The following is a 15000-nucleotide window of genomic DNA, read 5'->3' as shown; positions in this document are numbered from 1 at the left end:
GATAAAAGCGCCAAACATCGGACGGGATGCCCGTGTCTTTAGCCATGTCCCCGAACACACCGACACCGCGACTCTTAGAGAACTTCGTGTCCTCGTAATTCAGGTATTCTGGACAAACCGCAAAAAAAAAGGAAGCAAATGATTCACCGCCAAACCGAGGTGAGAGTGCGTGTATATCGTGTTAAATGTCTCACCTGTAGCGATGAGGTTATTGACGAGCGTGTAGTTGTCCTGAGCACCGAGAAGGGAACATGGGAAAACGACACTGTGGAACGGAACGTTGTCCTTCGCCATGAAGTTGTACAGCTCCACCTACAGGAAACATGTGAACAACACACTGCATTTTATCAGCGCTTTATTTAAGAAAAGTCATTTTTGTTTGTTTCGCTGGTCGATACGACAGTTCTGCATACTTGACAGTATTTTGAACGTTTTCGGTTTCCAGTCATCACTGGTGGCGTATTTACCTGCGAATAACTTACTCCACTAATGAAATTGCTTTCATATCACTATTCGCAGGTTTGCAGATTTCACAGAATGAGTTTCATTCTGTGTCATTTGAGGCATCATTGAGTCTGTGTCATGTATTTGGCGCCATCTCCTGGTGGTCATATGTAACATTGTGCTTCATGTGGATTATCTAATGATCTATACATCTGATTATCTTGTGTGTGGACTCGATTGAAAGATAATCACAGACTCTAAATAATTATAGCTGATATTTTATGTTACGACATACCACGTAACATATTTGTGAAAGACAAATAATTAGCTATTACTTATTATATTTTTGTTTGTGAGTAAAACAAATAGGCTGGTTGTATTTTACTCTTTGAGAGCTTTCCAACAACATATGACACATAAATATTTGATGAGTTTGCAGTTTTACCTTAATTACAATAATACGTACAGTGTGATTATTTTGAGTAACCATCTTTAACTATCTATTTCAAAGCACTTGTTCATTGTTGGTCATAATGCCTAAATGAATTGTAAAGTAGAGCTTCTAAGCTAGGAATGAGATTTAACAGAGTGAGTTTCATTCTGTGTCATTTGAGGCATCATTGAGTCTGTGTCGTGTATTTGGCGCCATCTCCTGGTGGTCATATGTAACATTGTGCTTCATGTGGATTATCTAATGATCTATACATCTGATTATCTTGTGTGTGGACTCGTTTGAAAGATAATCACCTTCTCTAAATAATGATATGTGCTATTTTATGTTCTATTTATATTTCATAAAGTTTCAAGTGAAAACGTGGCATATAAGCAACACCATTGTCAAAGACATATATTTAGCTGTTACTCGCTATATTTTTGTCTGTGAGTAAAACAAATATGCTGGTTGTATTTTACTCTATGAGAGCTTTCCAACAACATATGACACATTAATATTTTATCAGTTTGATTTTTGTAATAATTACAGTATTAAGTACGGTGCAAACTTTTTTTAATATAAATTATCAAAATGGGACATTTATGAATTGTCAGCAAATTTCAAAGCAGTTGTTCAGTTTTGGTCATTATGTCTACATGCATTGGAAAGTAGAGCTTCTAAGCTTTCAAACGACACCTATTTTGTGTTGTTCAAGAGTGTAGTTATTAATACTTTGACAATATTTAGTTTTTCTCATGGGACAATCCGAGTTTAAAGGGTCTATATAGTTACAGATTAACAACACAAGATGTGCACTTAAGCAAAGCATTAAAACACTGCAAATCAATTTGTCTTATGCTTAGAACTTGATTTACACCCGTACAAAACATTTGGCGTGCATGCAATTATATTTACACTTTCACAAATCTAACTCTGTGTATTGTAGAAATGCTTCACCTGTCTGCTGCCACAATATTTGCATAACTTGATGTATGTATTCAAGTTATCATGTATTTGCATCAAACATGGGAAGTGTTATTCAGATGCACCTGTTGGGGGTTCTTCCACCATTTCTCCCAATGGTCGGTGTAGTTCGCTGTGATGGAGAGGTAGCCAATAGGAGCGTCGAACCACACGTAGAACACCTTAAATAATAGACCAATACAGACAGTTTACAGACAATATTGGACAATATTAATAAAACATCCATTCAGAATGATTTTGTGCTTTTACCTTGTCTTTGAAATCCTGGTGCGGTACAGGCGTCCCCCACTTCAGGTCCCGTGTGATGCATCGGGGTTTCAGGCCGTCTCTGATCCACGAGCGCGTGATGTGACGTGCGTTTGCCGTCCAGTCGCCGGAACTTATTGACCGCTCCAACCACTGCTCCAGCTCACCCTCCAACTACGCACACGCACACAGAGAGAGCTAAAGATAAATAAACTTCATTTCATGATCATATATCTCTGTTAAGATGTTCCATCACCTTTGGCAGGTCCAGAAACAGATGTTTTGAGGAGCGGATCACCGGCGTCTCCTTGCACACCTTACATTGTGGATTCTAGAGCACAGACAACACAATAATCAAGTTAACGCCACACTGAATTGTAACTAGGGGTCTACCGATAGTGGATTTGACCATTAAATAAGGTCGATAAAACATTATTTGGCCATACATTTTTAAAACTGAATGTTAAATACAAATTCTTCAGTATTTCCTGACTGTGACGGGCACAGAAACAGAGGCCACAAGAGACCAAGTGTGTTTTTCTTGCTACCAAAATCCCAATAGTTAATAGGAGCAATAATAATAAATAAAAAAAGAACTATTGTTGCCGATAACTAATAGTTGCTAGGAGTAATAATAATAAATAAAAACTATTGCGCCGATTTTTGCTGATAAATAATAGATGCTAAGAGTATTAATTATAAATAAAAAAGTCATCGTGACGATTTTTGCAGATAACTAATAGTTGCTAGGAGCAATAATAATAAATAAAAACTATCTGCACCAATTTTTGGCGAAAACAGATAGTTGCAAGGAGCAATAATAATAAAAAATAAAAAAGCTATCTGTGCCAATTTTTGTTGATACCTAAGAGTTGCTAGGGGTAATAATTATTTTTTAAAAAGTAATCGTGATGATTTTTGCCGATAACTGACAGTTGCTAGGAATAATAATAAATAAAAACAATTGAGCTGATTTTTGCAGATAACTAATAGATGCTAGGAGTAATAATAATAAATAAAAACTATTGCGGCAATTTTTGCAGATAACTAATAGTTGCTAGGAGTAATAATAATAAATAAAAACTATTGCCGCAATTTTTGCAGATAACTAATAGTTGTTAGGAGTAATAATAATAAATAAAAACTATTGATACTAATAGATGCTAGGAGTAATAATAATAAATAAAAACTATTGCGACAATTTTTGCAGATAACTAATAGTTGCTAGGAGTAATAATAATAAATAAAAACTATTGCGACAATTTTTGCAGATAACTAATAGTTGCTAGGAGTAATAATAATAAATAAAAACTATTGCGATAATTTTTGCAGATAACTAATAGTTGCTAGGAGTAATAATAATAAATAAAAACTATTGCGACAATTTTTGCAGATAACTAATAGTTGCTAGGAGTAATAATAATAAATAAAAACTATTGCCGTAATTTTGCAGATAACTAATAGTTGTTAGGAGTAATAATAATAAATAAAAACTATTGATACTAATAGATGCTAGGAGTAATAATAATAAATAAAAACTATTGCGACAATTTTTGCAGATAACTAATAGTTGCTAGGAGTAATAATAATAAATAAAAACTATTGCGACAATTTTTGCAGATAACTAATAGTTGCTAGGAGTAATAATAATAAATAAAAACTATTGCCGCAATTTTTGCAGATAACTAATAGTTGCTAGGAGTAATAATTATAAATAAAAACTATTGCACCAATTTTTGGCGAAAACGGATAGTTGCAAGGAGCAATAATAATAAAAAATAAAAAAGCTATCTGTGCCAATTTTTGTTGATACCTAAGAGTTGCTAGGGGTAATAATTATTTTTAAAAAGTAATCGTGATGATTTTTGCCGATAACTGACAGTTGCTAGGAATAATAATAATAAATAAAAACTATTGTGACAATTTTTGCAGATAACTAATAGTTGCTAGGAGTAATAATAATAAATAAAAACTATTGCGACAATTTTTGCAGATAACTAATAGTTGCTAGGAGTAATAATAATAAATAAAAACTACTGCGACAATTTTTGCAGATAACTAATAGTTGCTAGGAGTAATAATAATAAATAAAAACTATTGCCGCAATTTTTGCAGATAACTAATAGTTGCTAGGAGTAATAATTATAAATAAAAACTATTGCCGCAATTTTTGCAGATAACTAATAGTTGCTAGGAGTAATAATTATAAATAAAAACTATTGCCGCAATTTTTGCAGATAACTAATAGTTGCTAGGAGTAATAATTATAAATAAAAACTATTGCCGCAATTTTTGCAGATAACTAATAGTTGCTAGGAGTAATAATAATAAATAAAAACTATTGCCGCAATTTTTGCCGATAACTGACAGTTGCTAGGAGCAATAATAATAAATAAAAACAACTATCTGTGCCAATTTTTGTTGATAACTAATAGTTGCTAGGAACAATAATAATACATAAAGTAATCGTGATGACTTTTGCCGATAACTGACAGTTGCTAGGAATAATAATAATAAATAAAAAACAACTATCAGTGCCGATTTTTGCAGATAACCGATAGTTAATAGGAGTAATAATAATAAATAAATAAAAACAACTGCGCCGATTTTTGCAGATAACTAATAGATGCTAGGAGTATTAATTATAAATAATAAAACTATCGTGCCGATTTTTGCTGATAACTGTCAGCTGCTAGGAGTAATAATAAATAAAAACTATGTGCGTCAATTTTTGCCGATAACCGATTCTAATTGTAATCGGTGAATTTAATGCAAAGTACATCAGAAACGTATATGGGCCCATTTACAACAGGTATGAAATCGATTTCAGTGGACAGCACTAAATAATACTTGTTCCTACAATTATGTCAATTTAAAATCAATTCAACTTTTAAAAATGTTCCTCGTGACCTCCGTTTCACTTCAATCTGTTGCGCCCCATCAAGACTTTTTTGAACACTAGAACGCGTCCTGTTTGAACGCCCCTTGAGGCATGTATACAAACAGTTGCAGTGGTCTGGATGTGTACCCTGAGATCTACTGCGTTGATGAGACGGCCACATTTGTCACACTGGTCCCCTCGGGCCTCAGGGTAATGACAGTGAGGGCACGTGCCATCGACAAAGCGATCGGCCAGGAAACGTTGACAGTTTTCACAGCGCAGCTGCTCAACTGTATCCTCCAATAGAAAACCCCGCTCATGCAGACGCCAGAAAATATCCTGAGCGATCCTAAGAAAAAGAGAACGAATTAGTGCCGTGCTTCTCACCGACGCTGTAAAACAATGCTAAATGCAAATATTAAAATGTCAGAGTTTCAAACACATTTAAACTCAGTTTTTCACAATTCCTGACATTTAATGGTAGGAAAACATTCCCTGTCTTTAGGTCAGTTCGGATCACGTCTTTATTTTAAGAATGTAAAATGTCAGAATAATAGTCGAGAGAATGATTTATTTCAGCTTTTATTTCTTTCATCACATTCCCAGTGGGTCAGAAGTTTACATGCACTTTGCTGTATTTGGTAGCATTGAGTTTAAATTGCTTAACTTGGGTCAAATGTTTTGGGAATCCTTCCAGAAGCTTCTCTCAATAAGTTGCTGGAGTTTTGTCCCGTTCCTCCAGACAGAACTGCTGTAACTGAGTCAGGTCTGTCGGCCTCGGATTGACGTCAGGACTTTGTGACGGCGACTCCAATATCTTGACTTTGTTGCTCTTAAGCCATTTTGCCACAGATTTGGAGGTGTGCTTGGGGGTCATTGTCCATTTGGAAGACCCATTTGTGACGAGCTTTACCTTCCTGTCTGATGTCTTGAGATGTTGCTTTACTATATCCACATAATGTTCCTTCCTCATGATGTCATCATCTAGTTAGTGAAGTGCACCCGTCCCTCCTGCAGCACCCCCATGATGCTGCACCCCCATGCTTCACGGTTGGGATGCTGTTCACCCTTTTCCCTCCAAACATAACGATGGTCATTATGGCCAAACCGTTCCATATGCGTGTCATCAGACCAGAGGACATTTCTCCAGTCAGATGTTTGTCCCCATGTGCACTTGCAAACTGTAGTCTGGCTTTATTATGGTGGTTTTGGAGCAGCGGCTTCTTCCTTGCTGAGCCTTTCAGGTGATGTCCATATAGGACTGGTTTTGCTGTGGATCTAGATACTCGTCCACCTGTTTCCTCCAGCATCTTCACAAGGTCCTTTGCTGTTGTTCTGGGATTGATTTGCACTTTAAGCACAAACTACGTTCATCTCTATGAGACAGAATGCGTCTCCTTCCTGAGCGGTGTGATGACTGTGTGGTCACATGGTGTTTATACTTGTGTACTATTGTTTGTACAGATGAATGTGGCGCCTTCAGGGGTTTGGAAATTGCTCCCTAGGATGAACCGGTCTTGTGGAGGTCCACCATTTCTTTTCTGAGGTCTTGACTGATTTATTTTGATTTTCACATGATGTCAAGCAAAGAGGCACTGAGTTTGAAGCGAAGCCTTAAAATACATCCACAGGTGCACCTCCAATCAGAAGCTAATTGGCTAATTAAAGGCTTGACATCATTTTCTGGAATTTTCCAAGCTTCTTACAGGCAGTTAACTTACTGTATGTACACTTCTGACACACTGAAATTATGTTATAGTCAATTGAAAGTGACACAATCGGTCTGTAAACCATTGTTGGCAATGCACAAAGTAGATGACCTAAACGACTCGCCAAAACTATAGTTGTCTATAGTAAAACAACGTGTCTTTTGTTGTCTCTCTATGATATTTTAGTGCAACTTTATCGGTCACAATGTGCTGAAGCAAAACCAGTTTGAACCACGTTTGAGAATTCAAGAATGCCCTTTTTACCCACAAGTCCTTTCTCTCTAATGTCTCTTACTCGGTCTGCTGTTGTGTGGTGGTTCGTCCGAAGTAATCAAAGTCGACCTGGAACCACTGGTAGATGGCAGAGTGGATGGCGTGATACTTGTCACAGATCTCTTGTGGCGTCAGGCCCTCCTCACGAGCTTTATTTTCCGTCGCCGTTCCGTACTCATCCGTCCCGCAAACATACAACACATTCCAGCCTCGCAAACGGCCATATCTACAGAAGGAGAGAGAGATTGTTTGACATAAACACTAACATAGGCTTGTTTTTCACACCAAAATCCCATAGACTTCTATTAGCAAGGTGCTCACACATATCTACAAATACAAGGTAAACGGTTCACTGATTTTAATGGGTGTTACCTGGCAAAAACGTCGGCACTGAGCACGCATCCGATGATGTTCCCGAGATGAGGTACATTGTTGACGTACGGTAGAGCGCTCGTAATCAGCATGTTTTTCTTTCCTTCCTGTGGGAGACTGAGGGGGCGGAGTCACACATAAATCACACAAATGCACACAAAAACATCGTAAAATTGTATAAATGCGAATACTACAGTGTAACACGGATTTAGTAAATAACAACAATAATAACAGTATTAACACTTAAAAAGTTTATGCATTATTATAACAATTACAACAATAATGTATAACAGTGTACCTCTATATTAAATGCACATTTATTAGGGCTGACATTTAAGGTGTTAATTTAGACTTTTAAGACACTTTTTGGATTGTCTAAATGCACAATACACAGTATAATGAAATGTGTTTTAATTATAGTATTTATTATATATTATATTTATAGTTATTTTAATGATTGCATAATAAATTATCCTTATTTGAGGGACTTTCTCTGTAAATATGGATATGTGATTAAATTTAAATTTGTAAATCGATTGCCAGCCCCAATATAAAAAGTGCCTTGTAAAATTTTCAAACCCCTGACCAGAGCTGGACCGGTAATCTGGCATACCGGACATTTTCCCGGGCCGTTGCACTTTGGGGCCGACCGTTGCACAGTGAGGCCACTGAGCGGGCCGGTGGTTCGGCCGCGAAACATGCCGAATGGGCCGCGATAAGCAAAAATGAGACGCAGCGTTATGCGGAACGGACCACAAAGCGGCGCCGTGATATGCAGAAAAGGACAGCGATCACCACACAATAATATCCAAATGTTTGGATATCCCAGTGAACACAGTTGGATAAATAAATCAGGAAGTGGAAGATGCACCACACCACCCGGGCACTGCCAAGAAAAGGCCTCAAAACTCAGCGCTCTAACAAAAAAGGAGACTTGTGAGAGAAGCCACAGAGAGGCCAACGATCACTTTGAAGGAGCTCCAGAGTTCAGTAGAAGTAATGGTGCACCAGTGAACCATATCGAGAGCACTACATGATGCTGGCCTGTATGGGAGGGTGGCGAGAAAGAAGCTGTTACTCAAAAAGTACCATCTGAAAGTTTGCCAGAAACATGCGAGTGAACCAGCAAAGTTTTGTGGTCAGATGAGACCAAGATACCTCAAGACGCACTATCCCTTCAGTGAAGTGGAGTGGTGGTGGTGTAGTGGGCTAAAGCACAGGGCTGTTAATCAGAAGGTCACTGGTTCGATCCCCACGGCCACCACCATTGTGTCCTTGAGTAAGGCACTTAACTCCAGGTTGCTCCGGGGGGATTGTCCCTGTAATAAGTGCTCTGTATAATACATTGGTACTCAGAAGGTTGCTGGTTCGATCCCCACGGCCACCACCATTGTGTCCTTGAGTAAGGCACTTAACTCCAGGTTGCTCCGGGGGGATTGTCCCTGTAATAAGTGCACTGTAAGTCACTTTGGATAAAAGCGTCTGCCAAATGCATAAATGTAAATGTAAATGTAAATGCAAGTATGGCGATGCCAGCATCATGCCATGGGGATGCTTCTCATCGGCAGGGACTGGGCATCTTCTTAGAACTGAAGGAAGAATAGATGGAGCAAAATATATAGGGAAATACTGCATAACAATAATAATTTCAGTGCACCATTTGTAATTCGGTAAAATGAGAGAATTGGTCAGGGGTCTGAATACTTTTGCAAGCCACTCTATATTGTAAGTGTATATAGATGATAATCTGATTGCCAATAGTTGCTTTTGAGAACTATCGGTTATCTGGAAAAATCTATGCCGATAGTGTTGGGCGCTGGAGGAAATATTCACCCATATTTGGATCCTTTAAAGAAAATTTGGTTATTTCGATTAGATAAATTAAATAAGTATACCTCCAACTTCATATCTGGTAAATACTAATACAAACCTCGTACAAAATCCTACATCTATAGGCTATAGAATATATAGGCTATAAAAAGCTTAATTTGTTAATTATTAAAATACAGAGCATTGTGACGGAAGTTTCCATCATTTCAAAATAAGAGTCCCTAAATAAGTGCATTTCAGTCCTGCGTAATGCACCAAATCTTTGTTGTTTTCAGGTTATTATTGGGATTCTGGTTGCACAAACTGCATCAGGGATTTTAGTAATTTATATAGCGACGATGCCAGTGCCCGTCGTAGTAAGGTACCGATTTACTGGTTACCACCTTAGATATAGGTATCAGCAAAATCCACTATCAGTCGACACTAATAGAGGAGGCAGAAATCTCACATCGGGTGTTTTCTCTGTGCGACTGTAGAAAAATCCTTCAGTCCTTCACACCAGATCTGAGCAGCTTCTTCAATCTCCTCCTCTGACATCATATGATCTGCATCTTCCACCTGACAAACCGAAGTGTTAGGGGCCGTTCACACAGATCATGCTCTTTGGCAATCAGGTAAGCAGTCTACTGTGTGCACACGTTAAATGATGAGTACCTCTGAGGTGCTGCTGCTGGTCGGGGCGTCTCTTCGTTGTGCTGGTTGTTTCTGTAAGAAGGTCTTCATTGCTTTGATTCCCTTTCCCTGCAGAACTCTATGAGCGGCCGATTGGCATGCTGCAAGAACGCTGACACGCTCAAACCAGCCTCGCACAAACCGCAAGTCACCTGACAGACAGACAGAGAGAGAGGAAACAGATGACATGTACAGATCAGGTCTGACAATCACAAGTGGATGAGTTCTAACTAGAGGTCGACCGATAGCGGATTGTGCCTGTGGTTAATGGAGAAACTGGCCGATAGTTTTTAAAATCGATTTATAGAAAGTTAAAAACATTTCTTAGTCTTTCCTCACTACAAGAGTGCAACATGATTAAAATCCTATTAATAACCAGATAATTTACTATAAACATGCCTGAAACAAATCAGGGACTCTTATTTTGAAATGAAGGACACTTGGGCACATTACAATGCTCTATATTAAGTATTAACCAAATTAAACTTATTTACCAGATGAAGGGGTTTTGTATACATATATACTGTATATATTTATATATGGGTCAACGATGTGGCACTAATTCCTTTGTCAAAAATAACTTTACAACATTTACTTGAACACATGTCCTCTTCTATGATGAACATGTTTTCAATTTCTGAGTTCAAAGTCACTTTGATATTTTTTTCTGGGGGCTTAAAGTTAAAAATGTCATGTGGTGTAAAAATGTATCTTGGCATGAGTTGTGCTGAATAATATTTTATTATTATTATTATTTATTTTTTTTTTAATTTTCTCCCCAGTTTCGAACACCCAATTCCCAATGCGCTCCAAGTCCTCGTGGTGGTGTAGTGACTCGCCTCAATCCGGGTGGCGGAGGACGAATCTCAGTTGCCTCCACGTCTGAGACCGTCAATCCACGTTGAGCGCGTTACCGTGGAGACCTATTGCATGTGGAGGCTTCACGCTGTTCTCCGCGATGTCCACGCACAACTCACCACACGCCCCACCGAGATCGAGAACCACATTATAGTGACCACGAGTAGGTTACCCCATGTGCCTCTACCCTCCCTAGCAACCGGGCCAATATGGTTGCTAAGGATACCTGGCTGGAGTCACTCACCACACGCCCCACCGAGAACGAGAACCACATTATAGCGACCACGAGTAGGTTACCCCATGTGCCTCTACCCTCCCTAGCAACCGGGCCAATATGGTTGCTAAGGATACCTGGCTGGAGTCACTCACCACACGCCCCACCGAGAACGAGAACCACATTATAGCGACCACGAGTAGGTTACCCCATGTGCCTCTACCCTCCCTAGCAACCGGGCCAATATGGTTGCTAAGGATACCTGGCTGGAGTCACTCACCACACGCCACACCGAAAGAGAGAACCACATTATAGCGACCACGACGAGGTTACCCTATGTGCCTCTACCCTCCCTAGCAACCGGGCCAATTTGGTTGCTAAGGAGACCTGGCTGGAGTCACTCACCACACGCCCCACCGAGAGCGAGAACCACATTATAGCGACCACGAGGAGGTTACCTCATGTGCCTCTACCCTCCCTAGCAACCGGGCCAATTTGGTTGCTAAGGAGACCTGGCTGGAGTCACTCACCACACGCCCAACCGAGAGCGAAAACCACATTATAGCGACCACGAGGAGGTTACCCCATGTCCCTCTACCCTCCCTAGCAACCAAGCCAATTTGGTTGCTAAGGATACCTGGCTGGAGTCACTCACCACACGCCCCACCGAGAGCGAGAACCACATTATAGCGACCACGAGGAGGTTACCTCATGTGCCTCTACCCTCCCTAGCAACCGGGCCAATTTGGTTGCTAAGGAGACCTGGCTGGAGTCACTCACCACACGCCCCACCGAGAGCGAGAACTACATTATAGCGACCACGACAGAGGTTACCCCATGTGCCTCTACCCTCCCTAGCAACCGGGCCAATTTGGTTGCTAAGGATACCTGGCTGGAGTCACTCAGCACGCCCTGGATTCAAACTCACGACTCCAGGTGTGATAGTCATTAATGCTGTAAGCTTTAATGAACTTAAAGATTACATGTCTATGAACTTCACATGTTTTAAACAAGATTTTTTAACATTTTTATCACCTCAGATATAATGGCTCAACACCAGGTTTAATGAGGAATGAGGTTTATTTTTATTTACTCGATATGAAGTTAGAGATACAACATCGGCATAGATATTTGCCGATAACCGATAGTTTCAAAAAGCAACTATCGGCACCGATTCATCGGTAAAACCGATATATCGTTCTACCTCTTGTTCTTACCGGCTTCAAAACTTGAGTCAGACAAAATGGGGTAGAGCGCCGCACACAGGACGATATCTGCAACTGTTATGATATCCTGAAACACAATAACATTCACCATTCAACAGCAATGCTTCCATCATCAATCTTCCATCATGATACACAAAGACGATTCAAAGTGCTCCTGAATCAAGTTATATATTATAATGTTACACAGGTAAGCTGGGCCCCTTTCCCTTTACAAATACAGTTTAGAATTTGTTGTGGGGCCGGCTGGACCTTTGGGCCCCTAGAATCGTTCCCACCTTTCACCCCCCTAGCAGCGGCCCTGCATGTAAGCTCCCACATGTCTGTTCCAAAGTTAAATAGAGTGAATTAGACTGACCGCAGTTAGGAACGGTGTGCTCCGCTTGCTCAGGCACTGCTCCATATAGTTCAGTGGTCCCTTCATCACCGCGGCTGCTTCAGCACTCTTACCCTGCAATGCCACCATGTGGAGAGCCTGTGACACTGCAGGCTGCAGGTACACACACACACACACACACACACACACACACACACACACACACACACACACACACACACACTATCAGTCAAGCTGGCCCTGGTATGACTTTGCTAACAACAATCAGAAAAATGTGTGTATATGTGAATATACGATTCTGTGTGTGTGTGTATGATTGTGTGTGTGTGTGTGTGAATATAGGATTCTGTGTGTGTGTATGTGTATGATTGTGTGTATGTGTATGATTGTGTGTGTGTATGTATATGTGTAAGATTGTGTGTGTGTGTGTGTATGAGTGTGTGTGTGTATATGTGAATATAGGATTCTGTGTATGATTGTGTGTGTGTGTGTTTGATTGTGTGTGTGTGTGTGAGATTGTGTATATGTGTGTGTATGATTGTGTGTATGATTGTGTGTGTGTGTGTGAGATTGTGTATGTGTGTGTGATTGTGTATGTGTGTGTGAATGATTGTGTGTATGATTGTGTGTGTGTATGATTGTGTGTGTGTATGATTGTGTGTATGTGTGTGTATGATTGTGTGTGTGTGTGAGATTGTGTATGTGTGTGTGATTGTGTATGTGTGTGTGAATGATTGTGTGTGTGTGTGTGTATATGTGAATATACGATTGTGTGTATGATTGTGTATGATTGTGTGTGTGTATATGTGTGAGATTGTGTGTGTGTGTGTGTGTATGATTGTGTATATGTGTGTATGATTGTGTGTGTGATTGTGTATATGTGTGTGAATGATTGTGTGTGTGATTGTGTATATGTGTGTGAATGATTGTGTGTGTATGTATATGTGTGAGATTGTGTGTGTGTGTGTGTATGTGTATGATTGTGCATGTGTGTGTGTGTATATGTGTGTGTATGATTGTGCGTGTGAGATTGTGCGTGTGTGCGCGTATATGTGATTGTGTATGATTGTATATGTGTATATGTGTGAGCATGCAGGGTGTGACAAGCATTATGGTGTTACCCTTTTATCACATACATTTGTTCTAATTATAAGGGTAATAATCAGTGTTCTGTTCATTATTAATCTGTGGGATTGTAGATTGTCACCTGTAAATCTGTTGCATCCCATTCCAGCCACTGGTTACTGGCGTCCGTGGCCACCTGACCGCTGATGTCAAAGAAATATCTGTGGAGACACGGACATTCAAAGTCATTCACTCAATTTTGATGGCATCCTATAAAACAGTGTGTGTGTCCCTCATTAACATATATGTTAATTATTACATTAATCAAGTAATCAGCAAAAACTGTTTAATGCAGTCTCTATGCACATTTATAGACGCTGGCTATCACCCCTCGAGTTCGCTAGTTCGAATCCCAGGGCATGCTGGGTGACTACAGCCAGGTCTCCTTAGCAACCAAATTGGTCCGGTTGCTAGGGAGGGTGGAGTCACATGGGGTAACCTCCTCGTGGTCGCTATAATGTGGTTCTCGCTCTCGGTGGGGCGCGTGGTGAGTTGTGCATGGATGCCGCGGAGAATAGCGTGAAGTCTCCACACGTGCTACGTCTCCACGGTAACGCGCTCAACAAGTCACGTGATTGGGCATTGGGAATTGAGCATTCCACATTGGGAGGAAAAAAAGTTGTTTGTAATGGTTATTCATCAATCCTGTCACATAAATATCCCTTATAAAAATGCACGATAACTAAAAACTCATGACAGGAAATGAACACAGCAAGGACTAGAAAATGTATCACAAACAACATCCCATGTTTGGTCTCCACCCTTGTGCACGGTTCGTTTTAGTCTCAACTTGTATTGTTTGTGTTTATTGAATTTACTTTTATGAACACTAACTTCAATGAAGTAACAACAATTAAGTCAAGCACTTTGGGGGGAATTTGATGTCACTGTGTGCGCTACAATGTGGCTGAATTATTGATTTTATTTGACAAATTTACAAAAAAAACGCTCCGTGTTATAGTCTCACCCATTCATTTCATATGGCCGGTCAAATTGGCAAACAACAGCCTAAACTCATCTAATCCAGTCCTAATTGTTTTTGGTGTTCAGGTGGCAAATGTAGGAAAAGCAGCCAAGCCTCGAGCCACTCAGAATTAACTATACACTTCGTATTAAAGAAACTAAATTTATTTCGGTCAAAAATGACCGAACAGTGCATTTAAGGGTTAAACGGTCAACCTTGTTAGCATGATCCTATATAATGGACAACAGACTTTCTAGTCAGAAGTCAAACACACTCACTGGCAGATGGTGTTGGGGCTGAAGAGGTGCTGACCGCTGGGTAACAGCAGGACGGGTAAAACGGGGCGAGTCAAGTACGGTACCACTCTCTCTACAAAACACAAGCACACAAAAACACATGAGAAAACCTCACAGTATGACAACTCAACGGTTCATT

General features: G+C 39.9%; 1 protein-coding gene across 2 annotated transcripts in view; it reads right to left on the bottom strand.

The window, feature by feature from the left end:
• The window catches only part of mars1 (methionyl-tRNA synthetase 1), a 31600-nt gene that overhangs the window by 15738 nt on the left and 862 nt on the right, over positions 1-15000 (bottom strand). For both annotated transcript variants that reach the window (XM_052129601.1, XM_052129602.1), the window contains exons 2-15: positions 14844-14934; positions 13684-13762; positions 12498-12629; positions 12134-12209; positions 9827-9996; positions 9621-9730; positions 7343-7459; positions 6993-7196; positions 5136-5337; positions 2364-2438; positions 2111-2281; positions 1927-2022; positions 195-312; positions 1-108 (exon numbers count right to left, since the gene is read on the bottom strand). The exon at positions 1-108 is cut by the window's left edge and continues 106 nt beyond it. In XM_052129601.1, the coding sequence (XP_051985561.1) occupies positions 1-108; positions 195-312; positions 1927-2022; positions 2111-2281; positions 2364-2438; positions 5136-5337; positions 6993-7196; positions 7343-7459; positions 9621-9730; positions 9827-9996; positions 12134-12209; positions 12498-12629; positions 13684-13762; positions 14844-14934 (1749 nt within the window). The remainder of the gene's footprint in view (positions 109-194; positions 313-1926; positions 2023-2110; positions 2282-2363; positions 2439-5135; positions 5338-6992; positions 7197-7342; positions 7460-9620; positions 9731-9826; positions 9997-12133; positions 12210-12497; positions 12630-13683; positions 13763-14843; positions 14935-15000) is intronic.

This window comes from Xyrauchen texanus, chromosome 7 (assembly GCF_025860055.1).
Source record: "Xyrauchen texanus isolate HMW12.3.18 chromosome 7, RBS_HiC_50CHRs, whole genome shotgun sequence".
Taxonomy (NCBI): Eukaryota; Metazoa; Chordata; class Actinopteri; order Cypriniformes; family Catostomidae; genus Xyrauchen; species Xyrauchen texanus.
This window is presented reverse-complemented; position numbering and strand designations above follow the sequence as displayed.